The 27,383-nt window shown below is 38.3% G+C and overlaps 1 protein-coding gene across 1 annotated transcript in view; it reads left to right on the top strand.

The window, feature by feature from the left end:
• LOC128071319 (WD repeat-containing protein 19-like) overlaps positions 1-27,383 on the top strand; it is a gene marked incomplete at both ends in the record, with an annotated part of 122,456 nt that overhangs the window by 13,618 nt on the left and 81,455 nt on the right. Inside the window, 4 exons of the mRNA XM_052664204.1 lie at positions 7,716-7,940; positions 11,667-11,829; positions 14,967-15,179; positions 19,576-19,747. Coding sequence (XP_052520164.1) covers positions 7,716-7,940; positions 11,667-11,829; positions 14,967-15,179; positions 19,576-19,747 — 773 coding nt within the window. The remainder of the gene's footprint in view (positions 1-7,715; positions 7,941-11,666; positions 11,830-14,966; positions 15,180-19,575; positions 19,748-27,383) is intronic.

Raw genomic sequence — 27,383 nt, 5'->3', positions numbered from 1 at the left:
ATAGTAACATTAATAACAACAAACACCATGCCCAATGCCTACTCAATGCTAGGTATTGTGCTAGAAGCTTTCTGTTTATGTGTATTTTTTCTCATCATATGTTGACCTCCTCTTCCTCTGAATTCCTAGTACTAATAATTTGCAGGCTCCTGACAATACCTCTGACTTCTGGCTACCGCTGTGGTCTCAGTTCTCTTGTATTACTTGTATGACTAAAACACTTGATACAGTGATCATATCTAAAGGTTTCTCCTCTATGTGATATTTCTAAGAAATATCAAAATGTGAGCTCTAATTGAAAATCTTGCATTGTTATTTAACTTTTAAGTTATAAAATATAAATAAATATAAATATAGCTATTATTGCACATAGCATATAGTGCTATGTATATATAGATGCTTAAGTTTTAAAAATAGACTTGATGACTCAGTGTTACAGAAATACATAAAGATAACTGATTGGAGTTATAATGTAAGTATTTGAACATTTTTGGAGATGTCCACTGTCCAGATAACTGATCTGCAGATACTTATTAAATAACCTGCTATATGTCTGGAACTGGTGCTTAGCTTTGTAGTCATTACCAACACTTACTCTTCTCCTCAGTCTTTCCTTCTCTTTTTCAAGGCTTTAAGTGTTATCTCTGTATTAATTATACTCTCACATTTTGATTTTTTTATAATTTATTTTATTGAAGTATAGTTGATTTACAGTATTGTGTTAATTTCTGCTCTATAGCAAAGTGATTCAGTTCTGTATCATCCTTTTATTTTCTTTTCCATGATGGTTTATCATAGGATATTGAATATATAGTTCCCTGTGCTATACAGTAGGACCTTGTTGTTTAACATTTTCTATAAAATGGTTTGCATTTGCTAATCCCAAACTCCTAGTTCATCCCTCCCCCACCACCCCTCCTCCTTGGCAACCACATCTATTCTCTATGCCAGTGAGTCTGTTTCTGTTTGGTAGATAAGTTCATTTGTGTCATATTTCAGATTCCACAAAATAAGTCTTGCACTTTGATTTTATTCTCATATTTCCAACTTGTATAAAATACCTATTTGACGTTTGGTTTTCAGCTTAAACGTCATGTATTCAAATCTTCTCTGACCATGTCTCTCAGACTTGAGAAGTTGTGATCATAGTTCAGTGCTCTTCAGAGGACATCAACTCTGGCTCATGTAAGCAAATAAGGAATTTATTGGAAGGCTACTGAGAAATGGATAGGACTACATCCACTGTCCCTGCGTCTTTATAAATCCTGCTTTAGGTTTTAAATTCCAAGTTCAGACATCCATTTGACTAGCTTTAGGTCAGTCATAGGCCCTAAAATTCCAAAGACAATGACTGTCTTAAGTCCAAAAAAGAGGGGTTGTATGTATACATATGACTGCTTCACTTTGCTGAACGGTAGAAACTAACACAACATTGTAAAGTAACTATACTCCAATAAAATTTTTTTTAAAAAAGAAAGATCTGCCTTTTCAGTTTTCTGAGAGATGGGTTCCTGGCTCCCATCAAGGCTCATACATACATAGGAAGAGTCCCCAAACTTGGGAAAGGAACTTGAATTCTAAGTAGCCAAGTAAACAATACTTATCTCCTCTCTCCTTCTCTCTCTCAAACTTACATTCTGATAGTCACCAAGTGACTTCTTTCAAATGACTCCTGATTCTTTCAAATCTCCACTGCTGTCTTGATAATTCCAGTTAGCCTTCTCTCAACTCACAAATTTTGATTATGTTAATTTTGTGGGAATAGCATTCATTATATTGTTAATAAACGTCAGGCGTTATGCTAAGGGCTTGACCTACATTGTTTCATTTCATCTTCCTAGCAACTTTCAGAGCTGTATGTTATTACTGCCCTCTTTTACAGAAGAGGATACTGAGACAGAGAAGTTAAATAACTTTCCTAGGCTCACACAGCTAATTAGCGATGGAATCGATGCAGATAGGCATTTTGACTTTGGACACTGTACTCTGCTTAATTCCCATGTTAACTCTTCTGTTAACATGCCACTGCTCTGCTCAAAAGCTTCAGCAATCTTTATTTCTTTACTGCATTAAGTATAAATTTCTCTCTCTAGGTTTCAAGACTTTCTGTAATCTGGCCTTTGCAGTTTGACCAAATTTACTTCTAAGTCTCTCTTAATAATCAAATACTCTGAGGTTCTGTCCTACTTAAGCTATCTTCCAAGGCCTTATCTTATTCCCAATGTCTTCATAATGAAGAGCAATTTGCATTAGTTAGATAGGAGTCTTGATTATTGAGTTCTTGGTCCCTTCATATATCTGTTTAGTATAGACCCCTCAAATGAGCTAGTAATGGTTTTCTAAATAGCCGCTAAAATGATATCAGGATATATTTGTACTTACTTTTTTTTTAAAGGTCAATCCTTCAGTATAAATTAGGGAAATTCCAAGCTTTTACATAGGATTTTTACAATTACTAAGGTTTTGTTATTTGGAGATAACATTTTTTAAGATACATGTTTCAGATTTTAAAATCTTACATCTTTAAGAATTACATTTGATATTAACAAAAGAATTTTTAGTTACTAGTTCATATGACTCTGATACTGCTTAGTGAACTGGATCTAAAAGGAATAACTTAAAATACAAATTAGGAGAGATAATTAGCAGGGCCTTTTTATTTGAGGAAGAAAGAAGTTTTTAAGGTCAAGTTTAGAGTGATAATTCAAGTACACTATTACATAAAATATTTGTATCAGTAAAGTCTCATTTTGGCTAAAAATCACAAAGATTATTCAAATTCAAAAATATTTTTCAATAGCTGCTGTATGCAACAGAGTCTATTATATGACATTTGAGAATGCTGCGATGGAGAAAGACTCAGTGTTTATCACAAATAGCTTAAAGCTTTTATAAGGTAGATAAAAACAGTAAAACTAATTTAGGGAAAATGTATGCATACACACAGCCCTGGTGTCTCAGCAGTAAAGAGTTTGCCTGCCTGCAAAGAGACTCAGTAGGAGCTATGGGTTCAGTTCCTGGGTCTGGAAGATCCCCTGGAGAAGGAAATGACAACCCACTGCAGTATTCTTGCCTGGAAAATCCCATGGACAGAGCAGCTTGGCGGGCTGCAGTCCATGGAGTTGCAAAACGAACCAGATACAACTTATCAACTAAACAACAACAGAAGTATGCATACACACAGGTATTAAAGACTTTCAAGGTTTCTTGCCATATGTATAATGGCAAAACTGTTTCTAAATTTTAGGAGACAACAATAGCATCAGTGCTCTGATGACCTAGTTGTGACAAATATTTCAGAATAAATGCTTGTCTTGATTGTAGTGCTATAATAGCACTGATTGCATGTTGTATTAGAAGCTTAGAAGAGAGAAGTAAAGTAGATACTAATTGAACTGTTTATAACTGAGGGTTTTCCTCTATTTCTTTGCATTGATCACTGAAGAAGGCTTACTTATCTCTCCTTGCTATTCTTTGGAACTCTGCATTCAAATGGGTATATCTTTCCTTTTCTCTGCTTTTTGCTTCACTTCTTTTCACAGCTATTTGTAAGGCCTCCTCAGACCCCCATTTTGCTTTTTTGCATTTCTTTTTCTTGGTGATGGTCTTGATTCCTGTCTCCTGTACAATGTCACGAACCTCTGTCCATAGCTCATCAAGCACTGTCTATCAGATCTAGTCTCTTAAATCTATTTCTCACTTCCACTGTATAGTCATAAGGGGTTTGATTTAGGTCATACCTGAATGATCTAGTGATTTTCTCCACTTTCTTCAATTTCAGTCTGAATCTAGCAATAAGGAGTTCATGATCTGAGCCACAGTCAGCTCCTGGTCCTGTTTTGCTGACTGTATAGAGCTTCTCCACCTTTGGCTGCAAAGAATATAATCAGTCTCCTTTCAGTGTCGACCATCTGGTGATGTCCATGTGTGGAGTCTTCCCTTGTGTTGTTGGACGAGGGTGTTTCTATGACCAATGTGTTCTCTTGGCAGAAGTCTATTAGCCTTTGCCCTGCTTCACTGTGTACTCCAAGGCCAAATTTGCCTGTTACTCCAGGTGTTTCTTGACTTCCTCCTTTTGCATTCCAGTCCCCTATAATGAAAAGGACACCTTTTTTAGGTGTTAGTTCTAAAAGGTCTTATAGGTCTTCATAGAACTGTTCAACTTCAGCTTCTTCAGTGTTACTGGTCAGGGCATAGACTTGGATTACTGTGATATTGAATGGTTTGCCTTCGAAACAAACAGAGACCATTCTGTCATTTTTGAGATTGCATCCAAGTACTGCATTTTGGACTCTTTTGTTGACCATGATGGCTACTCCATTTCTACTAAGGGATTCCTGCTCACAGTAGTAGATATAATGGTCAACTGAGTTAAATTCACCCATTCCAGTCCGTCTTAGTTTGCTGATTCCTAGAATGTTGATGTTCACTCTTGTCATCTCCTGTTTGACCACTTCCAGCTTGACTTGATTCATGGACCTAATAACATTCCAGGTTCCTATGCAATATTGCTCTTTACAGCATTGGACCTTGCTTCTATCACCAGTCACATCCACAACTGGGTGGTGTTTTTGCTTTGGCTCCATCCCTTCATTCTTTCTGGAGTTATTTCTCCACTGATCTCCAGTAGCATATTGGGCACCTGATGACCTGGGGAGTTCCTCTTTCAGTATCCTATCATTTTGCCTTTTCATACTGTTCATGGGGTTCTCAAGGCAAGAATACTGAAGTGGTTTGCCATTACTTCTCCAGTGGACCACATTCTGTCAGACCTCTCCACCACGACCCGTCAATCTTATGTGGCCCCCCACACAGCATGGCTTAGTTTCATGAGTTAGATAAGGCTGTGGTCCGTGTGATCAGATTGACCTGTTGTCTGTGATTGTGGTTTCAGTCTCTCTGCCCTCTGATGCCCTCTCTCAGTGCCTACCATCTTACTTGGGTTTCTCTTACCTTGGATGTAGGGTCTCTATTCATGGCTGCTCCAGCTAGGCGCAGCCACTGCTCCTTACCTTGGACGTAGGGTAGCTCCTCTCGGCTACTGCCAAGAATGGGAAAGACTAGAGATCTTTTCAAGAAAATTAGAGATACCAGGGGAACATTTCATGCAAAGATGGGCAAAATAAAGGACAGAAATGGTAGGGACCTAACAGAAGCAGAAGATATTAAGAAGAGGTGGCAAGAATACACAGAGGAATTGTACAAAAGGGATCTTGACGACCCAGATGATCACAATGGTGTGATCACTCACCTAGAGCCAGACATCCTGGAATGTGAAGTCTAGTGGGCCTTAGGAAGCATCACTACGAACAAAGCTAATGGAGGTGATGGAATTACAGTTGAGCCATTTCAAATTCTGGAAGATGATGCTGTGAAAGTGCTGCACTCAGTATGCCAGCAAATTTGGAAAACTCAGCAGTGGCCACAGGACTGGAAAAGGTCGGTTTTCATTCTAATCCCAAAGAAAGGCAATGCCAAAGAATGTTCAAACTACTGCACAATTGCACTCATCTCACACGCTAGTAAAGTGATGCTTAAAATTCTCCAAGCCAGGCTTCAGCAATACGTGAACTGAATTTCCAGATGTTCAAGCTGGTTTTCGAAAAGGCAGAGGAACCAGAGATCAAATTGCCAACATCCGCTGGATCATGGAAAAAGCAAGAGAGTTCCAGAAAAACATCTATTTCTGCTTTATTGACTATGCCAAAGCCTTTGACTGTATGGATCACAGTAAACTGGAAAATTCTTCAAGAGATGAGAATACCAGACCACCTGACCTGCCTCTTGAGAAATCTGTATGCAGGTCAGGAAGCAATAGTTAGAACTGGACATGGAACAACAGACTGGTTCCAAATAGGAAAAGGAGTACGTCAACGCTGTATATTGTCACCCTGCTTATTTAACTTATTTGCAGAGTACATCGTGAGAAACGCGGGGCTGAAAGAGCACAGGCTGGAATCAAGATTGCTGGAGAAATATCAATAACCTCAGATATGCAGATGACACCAGCCTTATGGCAGGAAGTAAAGAAGAACTAAAATGCCTCTTGATGAAAGTAAAAGAGGAGAGTGAAAAAGTTGGCCTAAAGCTCAACATTCAGAAAATGAAGATCATGGCATCTGGTCCCATCACTTCATGGGAAATAGATGGGGAAACAGGGGAAACAGTGTCAGACTTTATTTTGGGGGGCTCCAAAATCACTGCAGATGGTGACTGCAGCCATGAAATTAAAAGATGCTTGCTCCTTGGAAGAAAAGTTATGACCAACCTAGATAGCATATTGAAAAGCAGAGACATTACTTTACCAGCAAAGGTCCGTCTAGTCAAGGCTATGGTTTTTCCTGTGGTCATGTATGGATGTGAGAGTTGGACTGTGCAGAAGGCTGAGCGCCGAAGAGTTGATGCTTTTGAACTGTGGTGTTGGAGAAGACTCTTGAGAGTCACTTGGACTGCAAGGAGATCCAACCTGTCCATCCTAAAGGAGATCAGTCCTGGGTGTTCATTGGAAGGACTGATGTTGAAGCTGAAACTCTTAATGCTTTGGCCACCTGATGCGAAGAGCTGACTCACTGGAAAAGACCCTGATGCTGAGAAAGATTGAGGGCAGGAGGAGAAGGGAATGACAGAGGATGAGATGGTTGGATGGCATCACCGACTCAATGGACATGGGTTTGGGTGGATTCCAGGAGTTGCTGATGGCCAGGGAGGCCTGGTGTGCTGTGGTTCATGGGGTCACAAAGAGTCAAACATGACTGAGTGACTGAACTGAACTGAACTAACTGAGGATTGGCTCTTTGTTTAGAGGAGCAGGTCTTTTTTTTCTTTTCCTTAACTCCACTGTTCTTACCTCATAAAGAAAACAGAAAGAGTTCTTTGGATCTTGTAATTCTTGATAACATGTAGATACCATCATTCCCTAAACTTCCCACGCTTAGGATTCTCAAAGCATTGCACCCACTCTTAAGCTCTTGTCCATCCAGGTTTTGGTGAAGTGTGTATCCCCTCGTCGTCCTGTGAAAGCCAGCCTCTCACCTGGGCCCTGATGCTGCCCTTTCCTGCCTTCTCAGGACCTCTCACCATTAAATAGGAGCCCTTCGTCTCCTGTATTTTCAGCTTCCTTCCCCACAGCTGGATCCTTCCCATTAACTCAGGTTTATCCACTTTTAAAAACAAAACAAAACTTCCCTCAGCCCACCAAATAATTCTTATCTCTCTCCACCTTTTTGTAGCCAGACTTCTTAGAGGAATGACTGATGCTCATTTTCTCCATTTCCTTACCTCCTAGTCCTGCCTCAACTGCTCAAACAAAGGACTCTCCCGAAAGTTATGAATGACTTCCATGTAGCTAAATTGAGTCATGCTTTTTAGTCTTCATGTTACTTGATCCTCTCAGCAGCTGTGCCCTTTTTTACTTTGGCTTCCATTGTGCTAAACTACCCTGCTTTCTTTTCTTCTGGCTGTTGCTTCTCAGCCCTCTTTGACAGACAGTCCTTTCTCACTTGGCCTTCTAGTACCAGAGTCTGGTGTATGCACTAGAGAATAGAAGGAGATGAGGGCAGGGATACAAGCAAGGTTGAGATCATGCAGGTGCTTATTGGAACATATTAGAAATATTATTGTCAGTGCTAATCCTATACTTTCATATGTCTAAGTTTGTAAAATACTCAATGATGGTGAGTTTTTTGTTTGCATAACTTCTTTCTGTTACTATTAAGGAGCAACAAGCATTGAAAAGTATGATCTTCGTACAAATATGTGGACTCCTGTAGCAAATATGAATGGGCGGAGGCTGCAGTTCGGCGTTGCAGTGTTAGATGACAAACTGTACGTGGTTGGAGGAAGAGATGGACTGAAGACGTTGAATACTGTAGAATGCTACAACCCTAAAACAAAAACTTGGAGTGTGATGCCTCCTATGTCTACACATAGGCATGGCCTTGGTGAGATAACTGCAGATTTGTTCGTACTTTCATGTATAGGCCTGTGTGGCATTTTCACATTCTTTACCTGGCAGAAGATCAGTGTCGCAGCTGCTGAGCCAACAGCAGTCACCAGCATTCCCTTATGCTCCCTGTTATCTGAGAAGCAGAAGCAGAGAAAACAAGCATGTATATGTGCAGCCAGCACAAGTGAAAACATGAATATTTAAGAATTATGGTGTAGCACGATGGACTGACAAGCCACCATTTGACATGTGTGTTCTATGTTGATATTTAATGTTATCTAATTGAAATGCTTATTTAAAAATCTTTAGCATTTTTAAAAATGTATATTCCTTTGTTTTTAAGCAGAAATGAATAAGATGCAGAAAAATTTTGAGGTAGCACAGAGAATGTCATGATAGAGACTCTTCATTCTTTAATTCAGTAATTCACTGAGCAAATATTGATTAGCATGTGCTGTGTGCCATGCTCTCTGTTCTGTAGGTATATAAAGATGAGGAAGACACTGTCTTTATCGTCAAGAAACTGATGAGTCATTCTGAAATGGACAGAAGAGAATTTAGGGATCTTGTATCAGATGACTTCTCTTTTCTCATAGAAAAAAATGGAAAGAATTGTTTGCTGAGAGTGAAGAGGTGGCTATATTATAAAATTAGATGGGGCTTGAAATGTATGTGTATCACCCAGATTTTGCTATATAACAAACCACTCCAAAACTTAGAAGCTTAAACCAAGAATCATTTCTTTAGCTCATGAATCTGTGCATCAGTTGGGCAGTTCTTCTGGTTTGGGCTGACTTAGAAGATTTCTGCTGGATTTTCTCATGAATCTGGAGTAGGCAGGCAGGCTGGTTGGTGGTTGATCTAGAATGGCCTCACTCACATGTATAGTGGTACATGTGGTGCAGGCTATCAGCCTAGGCACCAGAGGCAGTTGGGCCACATGCCTCTGTCATTCAGGCTAGCCCAGTATTTTTCTCATGGTGGCAGTCACAGGGTTTCAGAAGCAGCAAGAGAAGGTAAGTCCCAATGCACACACATTTTTCAAGCTGCTTCTTGCCTCATGTTTGCTGATATCCCATTGGCTAAAATAAGTCACGTGGGCAAGCTCTGATTCAAAAGGTAGAAAAACAGACTCCACTTCTTGATGGGAGGACCTACAGGATCACATTGCAAATAGACATGTCTTCTGGGAGAGGGAGAATTTGTTACCATATTATCAATTTATCACAGTTTTGGAAAAGGCTTAAAATCATTGCAATAAAGAATTTGATAGGTTATCATAAAAGATGAATGAGTTACAGTGAAGAGATAGTTGAGTTTAGATAGCATGGCTTTATACTATACCCAGTTTATTAATACTGAGCACCAGAGTAGAGATTGCCCAAAATGCCAATGAAAATTATCTAGGCATGAAGCTTGCTATGGTAATGGGAACAGCAAAAGATCAAAGAGACAAGGGATTCTACTAGTTCCAATTAGCTTTCAATGAAAGATGATCTTAAGTTTCAAGTTAGATAAGGAAGTAAAACCAGAGAGTTGGGGCTAAGGTACTGAGAGAGGAGCTTAAAATTAACTACATGAAATTCAGCAACCAAAACTAAAACAGTAATCTTGAATCCATAAAATCAATTATTCAGTTCAGTTAAGTCGCTCAGTCATGTCCGACTCTTTGTGACCCCATGAATTGCAGCATGCCAGGCGTCCCTGTCCATCACCAACTCCTGGAGTTTACCCAAACTCATGTCCATCGAGTTGGTGATGCCATCCAGCCATCTCATCCTCTGTCGTCCCCTTCTCCTCCTGACCCCAATCCCTCCCAGCATCAGAGTCTTTTCCAACGAGTCAACTCTTCGCATGAGGTGGCCAAAGGACTGGAGTTTCGGCTTTAGCATCAGTCCTTCCAAAGAACACCCAGGACTAATCTCCTTTAGAAGGGACTGGTTTGATCTCCTTGCAGTCTAAGGGACTCTCGAGTCTTCTCCAACACCACAGTTCAAAAGCACCAATTCTTCGGCGCTCAGCTTTCTTCACAGTCCAACTTTCACATCCATACATGACCATAGGAAAAACCATAGCCTTGACTAGACGGACCTTTGTTGGCAACTATCACATAGGCACAAAATTGGAAGATGTATCTTAAAAGCAGCATGAACGAGGCTTTTAAATTTGTGTTGAGCATAAAATCCTGGATCAAAAGTATGATTCAGCTGCAAATGTTCCTCTATTATGGGGAAAAGAAAGTGAATTCTAACTTAATGTAATTTCTTATAGTACATAGAATGAGAATGGCCATTATCTACCTATGTCTTATACAGATGAGGTTGTGCATGGGATACTATCATTAGTTCTAGGTACCATACAAAAGAGTTTATTGAACTGTAGCAAGTTCAAAGGAGAATGACCATATCATTCAAAGTGTCTTCTTTAAGCCTTTATTTCCATTTTGTGTTGTTCAGAACAGCTCTGTTCTTATTAATTTACCTTATAATAAATGTTTTAAACATTATTTAAAATAATGTGTGAACTTACAGAAAAAATCTTTACTTAAGTAAATTTTAAATTACTTAATTACACTTACACACACATGTAAAAATATAAAATTGTCTATGTTTTATGTATATTTGGAGATAGATTGGCAATCTCCTATAGCTAATACTGGTAGGACACAAATGAGTAGAATGGTATGTTGATTTGGTTCTTGCATGGACGGTGACTATGTCATCTGGCTATGATTTCACAAAAATAGATGTCTTTGTATCACAATATTTGTATTTTGGCCTTCAAGTGATATGTATTTATATCTCACCTGACTATGGTCATGTCATGCTGCTGCTGCTGTTGCTAAGTCACTTCCCCAAACCCTCCACTGGCTTTCCATCTCATTTAGAGTAGAATCCAAAGTCCTTACAATTGTCCCGACCGCTACATGATCTGAGTCCACCCTTCCCCTCATCCACTACTCTCTCCCCCTTACTCACCAACTGGCCTCCTAGCTGTATATACCACAGACACACTAAGCATGCCTCAGGGCCTTTGTGTACACTAGTCTTTTATCTCACCTTCTCTTCCCCTAGATACCTGCAAGCCTGGTTTCCTAACTTCATTCACATTTCTGTTCGAACATCACTCCATCCGACAGGTCTCCCTGATCCTCTCTACCCTTTTCCTTTATTCCCAAGTAAAATATTAGATCCATCAGGGCAGAGCCCTTATCTATTATGCTCTGTTAAGTACCTGGCACGTGGTAGAAGCTCAGTAGCTGTTTGCTGAATAAATGAACATATGAATCTGACTTGGTTCTCTTGTGATGAATCAGACCAATATATTGTGGTATCAAATCTAACTAGAGCAAAATCTCATAATTTGAATTAAAAGAAGAAAGGAATAAAATTGCTGTTTTCAAATATATTGTAAATCCAAATTGTTGAAAATTGTTCTAAATATGGCAAAATTGCACATATTGTATGCTTTTTAAATAACTTTCCCCAGTTGGTCCTGAAAATGCTGCCTCTAGAACTTTTAAGACCAGAATTACATTGCTATTTCTCCCTCTTAGCCACCCACCTATCAATCAAGAAGAGCTGTGTTCCTTATAACCAATATCTTTGTCATAAATTTTTATCATGAATTTTTGCTCAGTTAAATTTGCTTCTTAAAGGTTCATTTTACTTATATTTCAGTGAAAGAGTTTTCAGTTTGCTTCTTTCTTGTCTCCTTGTAGGCGTGGCTGTACTGGAAGGTCCCATGTATGCAGTAGGAGGACATGATGGGTGGAGCTATCTGAATACAGTGGAAAGATGGGACCCTCAGGCGCGCCAGTGGAACTTTGTTGCTACTATGTCCACTCCCAGGAGCACAGTTGGTGTGGCTGTACTAAGTGGAAAGTAAGGATATATTTAAAGTTCCACTTAAATGTATCAAGCTATAGCATGTCCAACTTAAAGATACATAGAAATCATGAGAGAAATACTTTGAATGATGTAAACAAACTTTTTAGTGTCTTTTTTATAATAGTTCTAAATATAAATAGCGCAACATTAGTTAGGGTTTTATTTTAATGTACAGATATAAATTTCTAGTTAAGTAAATTTTATATAAATATTCAATATAGTCAAAATCTGGTGGTTTATATAACTTGAAAAGTTTTGTTTTAAGTTATATAGGCTCGCTCATATTTCTCTAAATAATTCCTTCCATCTCTTCTACTGATTTTTCCTTACTTAAATATGTGTGTGTTTTAGTTGTGCAGTTGTGTTTGATTCTTTGCAACCCCATGGACTGTAGACCGCCAGGCTCCTCTGTCCATGGGATTTTCCAGGCAGGAATATTGGAATGGGTTGCCATTTCCTTCTCCAGGGGATCTTCCCGACCCAGGGACTGAACCCAGATCTCCTGCGTTGGCAGGTGGAGTCTTTACCAGTGAGCTGTGGGGGAAGCCTTTCCTTACTTAATGCTTCTTTCTTATCTTGGTAAACTGCTGAATACTAGAATGCATTTAGAAATAAGTGTTTCTTTGTTTCTTGTCTGCTCTAAATAAACATATTTGGATAGAGCCACCACTAATAGCTCTTGGTTACTCAAAGACTGAAACATATAGTATCTTTTCCAGGCCTTTCTTCCGTAAAATGAAGACCTATATGGTTATTAAATAAAAGTTGTTATATAACCTTACTCATTCAAAATGCTTTATCATCATCTCCAGAAAGAGAAAAGAATAAAGGTTAAAATACAGAAGCTTAAAATTATTTGTAGGATTGTTACTGATTATTAAAAGATTTAGATTTTATAGATGATGAAGTACAGGCAAATAGAGATTAAATAACTTGTCCAAAGTCACAGCTAGTAAGTGATAAGTGGTAGAACCAGGATTCAAGCCCAGAGAGTCTGGCTCAGCGTCCATTCTCTTAATGACTGTACTATATCACTTTTCACAAGGAAGACCCAGGAATTCACTGTGAAGAGCGTACAGTACCTGAAAACCTATTATACTGTGCATGTGTATATGTGTTTTTAGTTATTAACATTTTCTAGCTGTTGATTTCTTCTAATATTCTGTGATCTGTATTTATATAATTACTCTACCAAGTATTAGTTTAAGATGAGAACAGTTTATTGTTAAGGCAGTAACATCAAAAAAAGTTTGTAACATAAAATTTTAACAGGTTAAAGTTTCAAATAAATTTCAAATTCCATGCTATTAATATATTTTAAGTTTAAAACAAGATAATGCTGCAACTATATTTTACTGTTTAAGATATGTTATCTTATTATTTAAGAACCAGTCTGAAACCTGGGTTCGATCCCTGGTCAGAAAGATCCCCTGGAGAAGGGAATGGCTACCCACTCCAGTATTCTTGCCTGGAGAATTCCATGGACAGAGGAGCCCGGCAGGCTGCAGTCTGTGGAGTCACAAAGAATCAAACATTACTAAGCGACTAACACTTCACTTCACTTGGGTGGCACAGGTACTACAAATTATGAATTAAAATTATGAAATGTGTCTTTTAAATATGTATATCTACCCAAATATAAATACTTAGAGTTTTAATGGGTAGAAATTTGATATAGTTCAAATGCTATTTCTTAAGAATTAAAAGATAGCTGAATATTAACTAAGGCATCCATAAATTCAAAATGTGTAAGCTTTTGTACATCCAGTAAGCTGAATTTATTATTTTACAAAAAACTGATAGAAAAATATCTACAAAGAGTTTCCCAGGTGAATAGTAAGTCTAAGAAGATTTTGTGCTTAATAAAAAATATTCATATGTCCAAATATTTAAAATATTTTACATATTTTAAGATCAGAGTAAACATATTTTTAATTAGGGTCTCCCTGGTGGCTCAGTGGTAAAGAATTCACCTACCTGCCAATGCTGGAGACTTGAGTTCTATCCCTGGGCTGGGAAAATCCCACATGCCATAAGGCAACTAAGCCTGTGTGCCACAACTACTGAGGCTATGCTCTAGGGCCTGTGAGCCATGACTACTGAGCCCACGTGCCACCACTACTGAAGTCTGCACACCCTAGGGCTGTGCTCTGCAACAAGAGGAGCCACCACAATTAGCAGTACTCATACTACAACTAGAGATTAACCCCCGCTCACTGCAATTAGAAAAAAGCTCACACACCAGTGAAGACCTAGCACAACCAAAAATAAATAAATAAAATTATTTTTTAAAATAATATTTTTATTAGTGCAGTAGTAATAATATAATTAATAATAATCTTAGTGCAATGTATTGATTGATAATGAATTTCTATTGGTTTACTAGGCAACATTTAGAACATTAACATACCAATGAATATAGATACGGTATTTTAATGTCCTAAACATTGTCTAGTAGATGAGTATATTTGAATTGATAGTTCCGTTCTCATATTTCACTATTACAAATACATCCCAGATGACTATTGACTGTACAACTGCTCATTAATGTAACTGTTGTCCTGCTTCTGCTTCATACTGGGTGACCACGTGCAAGTTTCTTAATCTCCACGAATCCCAGTTTCTTTACCTGTGAAACAAGGATATAAATAGTTTGTCATAGGATCACTGTAATGATTAAATTAATACATGTAGAGTGCCTCACCTGTGGTAGTGCTCAGAGACGGTTAGTTTCTTTTATTTATCACCAAGTCCTATCTTAGCTATTTAAGAAATGTCATGGTATATTTATATACCATCTATTATCTGTTTTAAGACACACTTTAACATCTCTAAAATTGTGATGTATTCTACAATCAGTGGTAACTTGTCAGTTAGATGGCAGCTATGAAAAAGTTGTCTTTGCTCACGTGAGTTTATGTTTTCTTTTCTATGTATGTACAGAATGATATGTAATATATACAAATATATGATATATACATGTGCATATATATACATATAGATTGACAGTATTTCTTATAACTGATGATACCCTGAATTCAATGAAATACCATAAGAATAACCTCTTTCTTTGTCCTATGCATAATAATAGGACTGTCTCTTATTTACCATTCAATTTGTTCTTTTTATAGACTTTATGCAGTTGGTGGTCGTGATGGAAGTTCCTGTCTCAAGTCAGTAGAATGTTTTGATCCTCATACTAATAAGTGGACACTGTGTGCACAAATGTCAAAAAGGAGAGGGGGAGTAGGAGTCACTACCTGGAATGGATTGCTGTATGCCATTGGAGGACACGACGCGCCTGCGTCCAACTTGACTTCCAGGCTGTCTGACTGCGTGGAGAGGTATTTCCTGTGAAAGAAAACTAGGAATGAATAAACAGACCTAAGCTCTGACACTTCCACACAAATTAATACCTCTTTTTTTGTTTGTTCTTATTTTTTTTAATTTTAATTGGAGGCTGATTACTTTACAATATTGTGGTGGTTCTCTTGCCTGGAAAATCCCATGGATGGAGGAGCCTGGAAGGCTGCAGTCCATGGGGTCGCTAAGAGTCGGACATGACTGAGCAACTTCATTTTCACTTTTCACTTTCATGCATCGGAGAAGGAAATGGCAACCCACTCCAGTGTTCTTGCCTGGAGAATCCCAGGGACGGGGGAGCCTGGTGGGCTGCCGTCTATGGGGTCGCACAGAGTTGGACACGACTGAAACAACTTAGCAGCAGCAGCAGCAGCATTGTGGTGGTTTTTGCCATACATTCACATGAATCAGCCATGGGTGTACATGTGTTCCCGATCCTGACCCTCCCTCCCACCTCCCTCCCCATCCTATCCCTCTTGGTCATCCCAGTGCACCCTGAGCACCCTGCCTCATGCATCAAACCTGGACTGGCGATCTATTTCACACATGATAATATACATGTTTCCGTGCTATTCTCTCAAATCATCCCACCCTCGCCTTCTCCAACTTGAGCACCACAAACAAGGCAGTTCATTATGAACTGTAAATACTGGGTGGTCTGCTCAGGCAATCTCTTGATCTGTCTCCAGCAGCCCCCTCAGAGTCTTCCCTCAGTGTTACCTTAGAATTGATTATGTAATTCATTAATTGAATCCTAAGACAAACATTTAGTGTATACCTTATTTTGTACTGGATATTGTATCTAATAAGAAAAGGAGTCTGATTAATTTTACAGAGAATGAATTAGGAGCTGGAAGCCAAATAAGTGGAAAGGAGAGGGACATTTCTGACATGTTTTGATATAAAATGAAGTAGTAAAGAAGCTGTATACAGTCAACAAAAACAAGACCAGGAGCTGACTGTGGCTCAGATCATGAACTCCTTATTACCAAATTCAGACTCAAATTGAAGAAAGTAGGGAAAACCGCTTGACCATTCAGGTATGACCTAAATCAAATCCCTTATGATTATACAGTGGAAGTGAGAAATAGATTTAAGGGCCTAGATCTGATAGATATGCCTGATGAACTATGGAATGAGGTTCGTGACATTGTACAGGAGACAGGGATCAAGACCATCCCCATGGAAAAGAAATGCAAAAAAGCAAAATGGCTGTCTGGGGAAGCCTTACAAATAGCTGTGAAAAGGAGAGAGGAAGAAAGCAAAGGAGAAAAGGAAAGATATAAGCATCTGAATGCAGAGTTCCAAAGAATAGCAAGAAGAGATAAGAAAGCCTTCTTCAGCGATCAATGCAAAGAAATAGAGGAAAAGAACAGAATGGGAAAGACTAGAGATCTCTTCAAGAAAATTAGAGATACCAAGGGAACATTTCATACAAAGATGGGCTCGATAAAGGACAGAAATGGTGTGGACCTAACAGAAGCAGAAGATATTAAGAGGTGGCAAGAATACATGGAAGAACTGTACAGAAAAGATCTTCATGACCCAGATAATCATGATGATGTGATCACTCATCTAGAGCCAGACATCCTGGAATGTGAAGTCAAGTGGGCCTTAGAAAGCATCACTACGAACAAAGCTAGTGGAGGTGATGGAATTCCAGTGGAGCGATTTCAAATCCTGAAAGATGACACTGTGAAAGTGCTGCACTCAATATGCCAGCAAATTTGGAAAACTCAGCAGTGGCCACAGGACTGGAAAAGGTCAGTTTTCATTCCAATCCCAAAGAAAGGCAATGCCAAAGAATGCTCAAATTACCGCACAATTGCACTCATCTCACATGCTAGTAAAGTACTGCTCAAAATTCTCCAAGCCAGGCTTCAGTAATATGTGAACCGTGAAATTCCAGATGTTCAAGCTGGTTTTCGAAAAGGCAGAGGAACCAGAGATCAAATTGCCAACATCCGCCGGATCGTGGAAAAAGCAAGAGAGTTCCAGAAAAACATCTATTTCTGCTTTATTGACTATGCCAAAGCCTTTGACTGTGTGGATCACAATAAACTGTGGAGAATTCTGAAAGAGATGGGAATACCAGACCACCTGACCTGCCACTTGAGAAATCTGTATGCAGGTCAGGAAGCAACAGTTAGAACTGGACATGGAACAACAGACTGGTTCCCAATAGGAAAAGGTGTACGTCAAGGCTGTATATTGTCACCCTGCTTATTTAACTTCTATGCAGAGTACATCATGAGAAACGCTGGACTGGAAGAAACACAAGCTGGAATCAAGATTGCCAGGAGAAATATCAATAACCTCAGATATGCAGATGACACAACCCTTATGGCAGAAAGTGAAGAGGAGCTAAAAAGCCTCTTGAGGAAAGTGAAAGTGGAGAGTGAAAAAGTTGGCTTAAAGCTCAACATTCAGAAAACGAAGATCATGGCATCCGGTCCCATCACTTCATGGGAAATAGGTGGGGAAACAGTGGAAACAGTGTCAGACTTTATTTTTGTGGGCTCCAAAATCACTGCAGATGGTGACTGCAGCCATGGAATTAAAAGACGCTTACTCCTTGGAAGAAAAGTTATGACCAACCTAGATAGCATATTCAAAAGCAGGGACATTACTTTGCTGACTAAGGTCCGTCTAGTCAAGGCTATGGTTTTTCCTGTGGTCGTGTATGGATGTGAGAGTTGGACTGTGCAGAAGGCTGAGCGCCGAAGAATTGATGCTTTTGAACTGTGGTGTTGGAGAAGACTCTTGAGAGTCTGCAAGGAGATCCAACCAGTCCATTCTGAAAGAGATCAACCCTGGGATTTCTTTGGAGGGAATGATGCTGAAGCTGAAACTCCAGTACTTTGGCCACCTCATGCAAAGAGTTGACTCATTGGAAAAGACTCTGATGCTGGGAGGGATTGGGGGCAGTAGGAGAAGGGGATGACCAAGGATGGGATGGCTGGATGGCATCACGGACTCGATGGACATGAGTCTGAGTGAACTCCGGGAGATGGTGATGGACAGGGAGGCCTGGCGTGCTGCGATTCATGGGGTTGCAAAGAGTCGGACACAACTGAGCGACTGAACTGAACTGATGAAATAGTAAAAGAAAACAAAGGGCTAGTTAGACTTAAAACTTGAACAAGTTATCCATGTTCAAAACTCATATATGGGTATAGGTAAAGAGCCTGATGTCAACAGAAGCTCTGGACAGTGGTTCAGGCCCCCATCTTCTGTGTGATCAGTGGGATGGAGAGAATTGAAGGGATTTAGGAAGTAGATTCAGTAGGAGTGTGTATGAACACACCAGAAAGGTATGTGTTTCATTCAGGAAACTGGAAGGCAGCCACTGTCACTGGAGAACACAGAACGATAAAAAGTGGCAGGACAGTAGTAGGGGGAGGTCGGGGAAGATCCTGTAGAGTCTTGAAGCCCTGTTAAGGATCTTGGATTTTAAAGAGCAATGAAATGTTAACGAATATGTGTAGGTGTGTGAATTATTTAGTAAATTATAAATGACTAAAAGAAGGATAAAAAATGAAGGTTTGTTGATGACAGTGAGTGCTTTCTATGAAATAAGCAGAGTTGGTGTTTTTTGAAAAAGCAAGATCGTTAACACCTATGTTTCACCAGTGTCAGAGAGAAAATAATTCAGACTTTGCCTGCTGCGTGTTAAAATCCAGTAAAGATATATGGAAGTGTTTAAATACTTTGTCCCATAAATTACAGGCCCACTATAGGACCACACCCACTGAAAAGCTGTTCATTAATACAAGAAGCTTATATAAGTCATTTGGAAGCAATATAAGTCATCTTAGCATAGTATATCTGCTCTTAGACAATTTAGGAACAGTTCTAGTTAACATACTTCATGAAGGGGACAAGAAACTCTAAAAATGAACAGTTAACAGCAATTGAGGGGAATTCCCTGGTTGTCCAGTGGTTAGGACTCTGAGCTTCCATTGTGAGGAGTACAGGTTTTGATCTCAGCACCACCAGCACCCCAAAAAAAAAAAAAAACACAGAAAGCAAAAAAGCTGCAATTGAGGCTGTAAGTCATCTTACATAGAGCATCCATCTTATGTAAAGCTTCATGAATTGATTTCTTCAGATTTTCAGTAGGCAATCTAAAACCCTAAAGCAGTTTTAAACATTCACATGAGCCCTTTTGGACTAGTTTAAATGTTACACATCTGTAGAATAATTCTGTTGTAATTTAGAAGTTTTCAGGAAAATACTGATTTTTTTCTCTAAAATGTGTTCACATGTACTTTATGTAATAGATAATAAGACATAAAATAGGATTAAAGGACAGAAGGATTTTATGTAAAGTGTTCTGAGAATAATGTCAGCTCCATTTCTAAAATTTCCTTTCAGATATGATCCTAAAACAGATATGTGGACTGCAGTGGCTTCTATGAGCATCAGCAGAGATGCTGTGGGGGTCTGTTTACTTGGTGATAAATTATATGCTGTTGGAGGGTATGATGGACAGACTTACCTTAATACAGTGGAGGCTTATGATCCCCAGACAAATGAGTGGACTCAGGTATGGCATTTCATGTTTCATTATTACACTTACTGTATTTTTGTTAAGGACAATTCTTTTGGTAAAACAGACCCGAATTATGTCCAGTATCAAAATACATAGCATAAGTAAGATAAAGTCATCTCTTAATTAAATATAAGAAAACAGAGGGAGTGTTTAATTTTATAGTATAGTTAAATTCAAAATTACCTTTAAAGTGTGAGTTAATACTCAGAGAAATGATTAATTGGTTATTATTGTTGTTGTTACTATTATTAGCTGCCACCATTTGCTTACTGAGAATTGATGAGATATTCTAGCATCAGTAGAGCAGATAGAACCACAGGAGGCTATAATAAAGAAAGGAGAGATTGTGGAAAAGAAAAAAATTGAATCACTTTCCCATAGATGAGCAATAATTTTTAAATACTCAAGCAACTGATATTTGGGAACAGAGAAGGACATGGCAGCCCACTCTAATATTCTTGCTTGGAGAATCCCATGGACAGAGGAGCCTGGCAGGCTACAGTCCATGGGTTCGCAAAAGAGTTGGACATGACTTAGCAACGAAACAACAATAACAAATGTCTGGTTATAACCTAATAAAGATGGCAATCTTACTTAACATTAACAAGTAAGAAACTTGACTTGGGAAGCTTATTAACAAAAAAAAAAAATCCTTTTTTATCTATTTCTATAAGAGTCTAGAACTTCTGAGAATGATCATTTGAGATCTTTGTTTCCATCATCACCCAGAACAGAACCATGAATTTTCTGCCTCTGGCACACAATTCAATATCTGGTACAGAAACGGCACTTAGATCTTTAATTGAGCCAAGGTTTACTTTCCCAGGCAGTAAAAAATCTACCTACAATGCAGGAGGCCTGGGTTCAATCCCTGGGTCAGGAAAATCCCCTAGAGAAGGGAATGGCTACCCACTCCAGTATTCTTGCCTGGAGAATTCCATGGACAGAGGAGCGTGGTGGGCCACAGTCCATGGGGTCACAAAGTGTCAGACATGACTTAGCAACTAACACTTTCACTTTTACCTACGTACAAGGAGTAGTGGTAAGTACTGTCACTATAACAGAATTTATGAGAAGCCCTGCTGTCATAGAACTTAATTACTTGGGTCAGTGAGATCTGCACGTGTAAAGAGAGGATCCACCGTGTGGAGCAGGAAGTGTTGGTATGAAGTGTCGCATGGTCTAGGCAGTGAGCCGCGTGGGAAATCAAGGAGAAGAGAGACCATGGTTGTTGAGAGGGCTTCAGTGAGGAAGAAGTGGGATTTAATGTAAGTCTTAATGAACTGATCTAATTCAAAAAGGAAATCATGTAAGAAAACATGAAATAAATGTCACTAAAGCAGAAATATGCAGGCTATCTTGAGGAAGTGGGGCTGGTTATAAGACTCCGTGCTTGAGAAGAGTAGGAATTCTTGGAGAGGAAGGTTGGAATCAGGATGAGGTCTGTAATGGTTAACCTAAAGAGTTTGGTAGTGAGAAGCCAGTGGAGACTTTTAACCAAGAGAGCAGTGTAGTAATAGAAAATCCACATGTCAGAGGCTGGGGCCAGGGTAAATTGGGTTGGGGCAGGGTAAGTGAAGGCTGGGTGAAAGGACATTTAGAAGGTTGCTTCATTTATAAGGCTTGAGGTGTTGAATACCTAGGTGGATTCAAGAGATATTACCAAGTCCTGTTAATTTTTTCTTTATACACTTACTAGGTTGTATAGAGAGGTGCAGCTTCTGGAGAAAACAGCAGAAGAATGATCAGAGAGTATCTTAGTAGATAATGAAATAGAGCATTAAAAGAAAGGAGAGAGGATTTTAATAACATAAAAGAATGAAGATTTGTCATTCATGAAGTTGTCAGGACCTTTGAGAATGTGATAGAAGCAGAAGCCACCACACAGTGTAAAAAGTAAAGAGAAGATTAAAAGTAAATGTGGAAGCTAGAAGGGCATACAATTTTAAAATAATGATAGTGATAGAAAGTTAGCACTTGACACATTTTATGTACCTGGCTGTGTTCTAAGCACTTCACCTTAAAGAGTCTTCCCAACAACTCTATGAGGTAAGTACTATTATCTCCTTACTATATTGGATGAGGTGTCTACATAGCTGACTCAGTGTCACATAGCAGGTAAATGGTGGAGTTAAAATTTGAGCCTAGAATCTTTTTCACAATTAAAGATGAAGACAGGAGAGTTGACAGAAAGCAAAGTTGAAGGCATTTTTCTGAAAAGAAGGACAGGAAACAGAATCGAGGGCAAAGGCAGGAGGAAAGTTTTTATCCTCCTCAGACTGGCGGAAAGGTTTTATCCTCCGAAACTGGAGGGGAAGATGAGAATATGAGGATTGGAAGATAGAAAGTATTTTCAGGTGAAGAGAATGGTAGGTAAAGAGACTTAGATAGTATGACCTTGACCTTATTTCTTAAATAAGTGAGATCACTTGGTGAAGGGGAGAAGGCATAATTTGAGGACTTAAGTTAGAGCTACAGGATTTCATTAGAAACTACCATCAGCCTCCTACCATGGCAGAAGAAGTTGTGAATGATAATTGAGGGACCCAAGAAGAAAGAGAAGACTCTCTTTTCCTGAAATGTATTTCATTTAAGCCCTTGGGCCAGTATTAAGGAAATCTTATTTCAAACTTGCTATTACAGATAATACTTTATGCTATAATCACTCTGTATCAGAATTCATAATCTGTGACCATGCATCCCTTTGCTTTACATGCCATCTCCATTACTTTTTAAAAATTTTTTTATTGAAGTACAATTGATATACAATATTATATAAGTAAGTTACAAGTGTACAATATAGTGATTTTAAAGATTATACTCCATTTATGCAGACTATAAAATAGTGACTGTATTTCCTGCGTTGTACAGTGTATCTTTGTGGCTTGTTTTATACATGTGTGTGCTCAGTCGTGTCTGACTCTGTTATCCCATGGATTGTAGCCCGCCAGATTCCTCTGTCCATGGAATTTTCCAGGCAAAAATACTGGAGTGGGTTGCCATTTCCTCCTCCAGGGGACCCCACTCAGGGGTCAGTCAAGCCCGCTTCTCTTGGGTCTTCTGCATTGGCAGGCAGAGTCTTTACCACTGTGCCACCTGGGAAGCCCCCTTTCATATGTCTGTACGTACGTATGTTACATTGTTGGTAACTCTTAATTCTCTGCCTCTGTGTTGCCCCTCCCCTCTCCCCAGAGGTAAGGACTAGTTCTCTAGACCCAGGAGTCTGGTTTTTGTTGTTGTTATTATACTCACTACTTTGTTGCATTATTTAGGTTCCACATATAAGTGATGCTAAAGCTCCTAAATGTGAACTTATAACCATAGTATCTGGAAAATAAATGTTTTCCATTCGATGGTCCTACAAATGGACAGGAGGACATTTATTTGTATAGGAAATGAAATATGATTATGAAGTCTTAAGCCACCACTCACTCCACTACCAGCATTGACCCAAAACAGGTGACCACATTGTGTTTAGTAAATTCTCAAAGCTCAACTTTCTAGCTGGTTATCATGACATCAACTATTCACAGAGTAGAGGCAGTGTCTTGAGTGTTTTGAGAAAAACTACTAATTACAGACATTTTTATTTAAATGACTTGGAGGTTACTTCTAGAATATTGTAAGTAAATATGGTTTTAAAATAGGTTATTTGATCAAAAAGATGTAACAGTGATCAAAACAACTGATTCAGGTGGAGGACAACCATGAATTCACTCACGTTGAAGTCAGATGTATTCTTAATTGGTCAGGAGAAGAGAGTCAAAATGACTGGAAGGTCATTTTGAAATTATGTACAGGTGGCACAGTGGTAAAGAGTCTGCCTACCAAGCAGGAGACCTGGGTTCCATCCCTAGATCGGGAAGATCTCCTGGAGAAGGGAATTGCAGCCCACTCAACTGTTCCTCCTGGGATAATCCTAAAGACAGAGGAACCTGGCAGGCTGCAGTCCATGATGTTGCAGAGACACAACTGAGAGACTAACCCCCACCACCATTTGACAAAAACACTTTACGACATATCCGTACGTGACTAGGTACAAAACAAAACCCTTTCCAAGTGCTTAATGTTTTAATTCTCTTAGCTCAAATGCATAGATTCTTACTGGGCTCAAAGTAGTCTTTCTTTTAAAACTATTCTTGTCTACACTTATCTCCACTGTGAATTACCCCAGTGTCTAGAGTACTTAAAAAAAAAAAAAGACAATAAGTGAAATATTTAAGAATTGTTCCTTATTCATAAGATTATATTTTCTCCCAAGTATTTCATATTTTTATCTCACTGTTCTCACGGTTGTAGAGTTTATTCACCAGGTTTGTTTTCACTCCCAAGAAGTTGGGTGGGTGATACGTATTATTTACTCACTCTGCTAACAAGTAGTAGAATGAGTTTAGACTTTTCAGCCATGCTGAGAAGGTCATCAATAACTGTGAAGTTAGTGGTTCCTCCAGAGTAAGCAGATCCCAGGCAGGCAGTGTATTTTGTGTACTCTCTGAGACAGCAAAGTCACGGCCACTCTGGATAATACTTGGTATTTTCTCCATATTAGTCACAAAGTTACTTTAAGTGTTCAGCCTTGTCTCACATCCATATTGTACATCATTTTGGCCAAAATAGTGTTTCACATAGAATAGTTCCTGATCTATCTTTAAAAGTCATCTTTAAAGAGAAGTGAATGCTACATTATTATGTTATATACCCAAAACGATTTAGTCCTTGAAGCTTTGGCATCAGGAAGGAGAATCTTGTTTAAGAAAAGGGCCAGCAAAAGAGCTCGGACAGTAGGGTTCAGGCAGCAGCTCTTTGCCAACCACTATGAGCAAACTGTTTCAATATTTCACTGACTGTTGTGGTATTATCAACATTTTTACCCACAATCCCAACACAAGTCTTTTTGGTTTTTTGTTTGTTTTTTTAGGTTGCTCCACTGTGCCTCGGAAGAGCTGGAGCTTGCGTTGTGACTGTGAAACTATAACTTAGTGCTTGTTTTCTAAATGAAGATATCGTCTTCCTTTATGAATTTAGTATAATTATTCTACTATCAATGGATATGTTTTTAGTAAATTTGCAACGCCACATTCCTGGGCACAAAGTGCCTGATCTCTAAATGAAGATGTTAAAACACAGGAGGAAAGAGCAGAAGAACCAGGATTAAAAACTTTCACTTCTTAGGAAATCAAAACTGCATCTGGTGGACTGTGAATGTATGTTCCTGACGTAAAAAATAGGACGACAAATGCAGTGCTCCTAACACAGCCCAGGGTTAACTGGGAATTTCATTTCTTTTAATAATCAGCCACACTTTACTGATACTGTTATCCGGATTTCTTTTATTACAGTGCAAATACATCTGATAAAACTTCTAATGTATTGCTTTGTTATTTTATCATACATGAGTTGTTGTAATTTTTGTTCATTTGTTTGCTTAACCACAACCACTGTTTTAATGATATACTAAAGACTATGCATTTAGTTTTTTTCAGGAATAGCTGAATTTTCTGTGCTTTGGTTGTGGAGTTTTATTTCTAAAATTTCTAAGTGAATCAATTTAATGAACATTAAAGAGTTAGAACAATGACCAAATGAAAGTTTGTTTTGATCTTTGGGATCTATTTAAATATTCATTCCACCTAGGTACATCTAGAACTCCATATCATGATCTTCTTCCTTTGGAACTGAAACAAGGTGTTTTACATTAAATTCAAGATATGCAAATTTTGTGGAGAAAATAAATGCTATATACCCTCTAATGTTCTTTCACCTAAGTAGTATTTAATTATATGGATTTGTTTTCTTTTATATTATTAAAAATGGTTTGACTTTGTCTTTTTATATCAAAGAACTGCTTGGATATTCTTATGTTCTCAAGTCTGTGTTTGCCTCTCCTGCCTTGTTTCTTATCTTTTGCCAGAATTAGTGACCCTTTGTGCATCTTTGCAATCAGTTTGGGGGGGGGGGGGCTTATTGAATGTTTGGAAAATGAGTTTAAAGTGTTTATTACCCCCAATTTTGTACATTTGTAAACTCTTAATTACACATGTGAATGTTAATACTCTCAGTGAATTATTTATTGTTTGCACAAGTGCACTGGGCAGTATTTTATGATAAATTCTTTAGGGTATAAGTCATTAACTTATATCTTAATATAAAAAGTATAAACTAAATTCTCACCTTTTAAAAGTTCATATGTGGTTAATGTGTTTTTACATTCTGTATCAGTGTAGCCTTTATCTTAGTTGCTTCCTTTAAAAATTGAGCTTTTTTTTTTTTGAGCTGATTTTGAATACTCATGAAATTTTTCTACCTTTGAAGTCAACAAACTGAGGACTTCTATTCTCAAAGAAAATTCCATGGGCATTTTACTGGTGTGGGTACTAAGAAAATAGCAGTGATCATGACAAATATATTATTATTTCATATGTTCATTGTAGTGTGTATATGAATTCAGATATTTTCCTCACAAGGAGGGATCAGCTATAGAGTATATTTATGTATTTAGGGTAAGAGAGAGAAGAGGAAAAAAGTATAAGAAACAAAAAAATTTCAAAAGCAGAAATGTGTTAGTACATCATCCCTTCATGTGGAGGCTTAGGCCTGGATTTGAAAGGAAAGTACTTAGCCTTTTGATTACTTCTCATCTCCGTTCATCATTCACTCTCTCATTCCCTGTGCCTGCAGTGGAGTCAGACTCACCTTAAAGTGAAGGAACTGATTTTTGTCCCTGAGGATCTTCCTTTCCTTTATGGGATTCATTAGAATAGTTCCTTTGATTTTCTTTCCCACTGGAGAGCCTTTCTAATGGAGTTTTGTAGTCAATAGGACCTGCTCTTCTGGATACAAATGAAGAAAACTAATTTCTTTTCTAGTGACAGAGCATTTGCCAAAACATTTATTCTTCTTTTAGACTGGGATCTTGTAAATCTAGAGGAAAATACGGCCCTTCCTTGTGTGCATCATCCAAGACTGCTGTCTTGACTTTTACCATTAGCTTCTTCATTATCCTAATGAACATCTCATCTAGCTGCTCTTTATTTTAGCCTCAATTAATGACCACCTTATGAAAATTAAGAATATTTGTGAACGATTGAATACTTATGTATTAGGAGCCAAGTTTTTTGGATGCATTAATGTACTTATTGTTCTCCTTTTATTATTCTCCTTACTCAGATGAGGAAACTGGGGCATGGAGAGTTTAACCCCAAAATTATATATACCAAGTTAGTGGCAGAGTAGGGATTCAGGTGTAGGAACTCTGGCTCAGGAGTCCATTCTGCTACCACTCCTGCTTGTAGGTAGAAAAGAAGTTTCATGTGAGAAATCATTTAATTTAAAAAAAACTTTATTTTAAATAAATCATTTACTTTAAAAGAATGTTAATGCTTTAGAAGTAAAATTTATCAGTTATACTCTTAGCAGAAAATTTTGGTTCCTTGATATTAGGGGGATATTTTATTTAAATAAAACTCATGGAATTTTATATACATTTTGCTTTAGAAAAGTAAATGTAAGTAAACATACTTCCAAGTTTTATGAATATTAGATAAATTTCATGGTATTTTGGATGGCTCAATCATAAATCAAAAATATGCTTTATGGGACTTCTCTGTTGGTTCAGTGGCTAGGACTCCAC

The sequence above is a fragment of the Budorcas taxicolor genome, unplaced genomic scaffold (assembly GCF_023091745.1).
Source record: "Budorcas taxicolor isolate Tak-1 unplaced genomic scaffold, Takin1.1 scaffold348, whole genome shotgun sequence".
Classification (NCBI taxonomy): domain Eukaryota; kingdom Metazoa; phylum Chordata; class Mammalia; order Artiodactyla; family Bovidae; genus Budorcas; species Budorcas taxicolor.
Note: the sequence above shows the minus strand (reverse complement) of the source record. Positions and strands in the feature narration are given on the sequence as shown.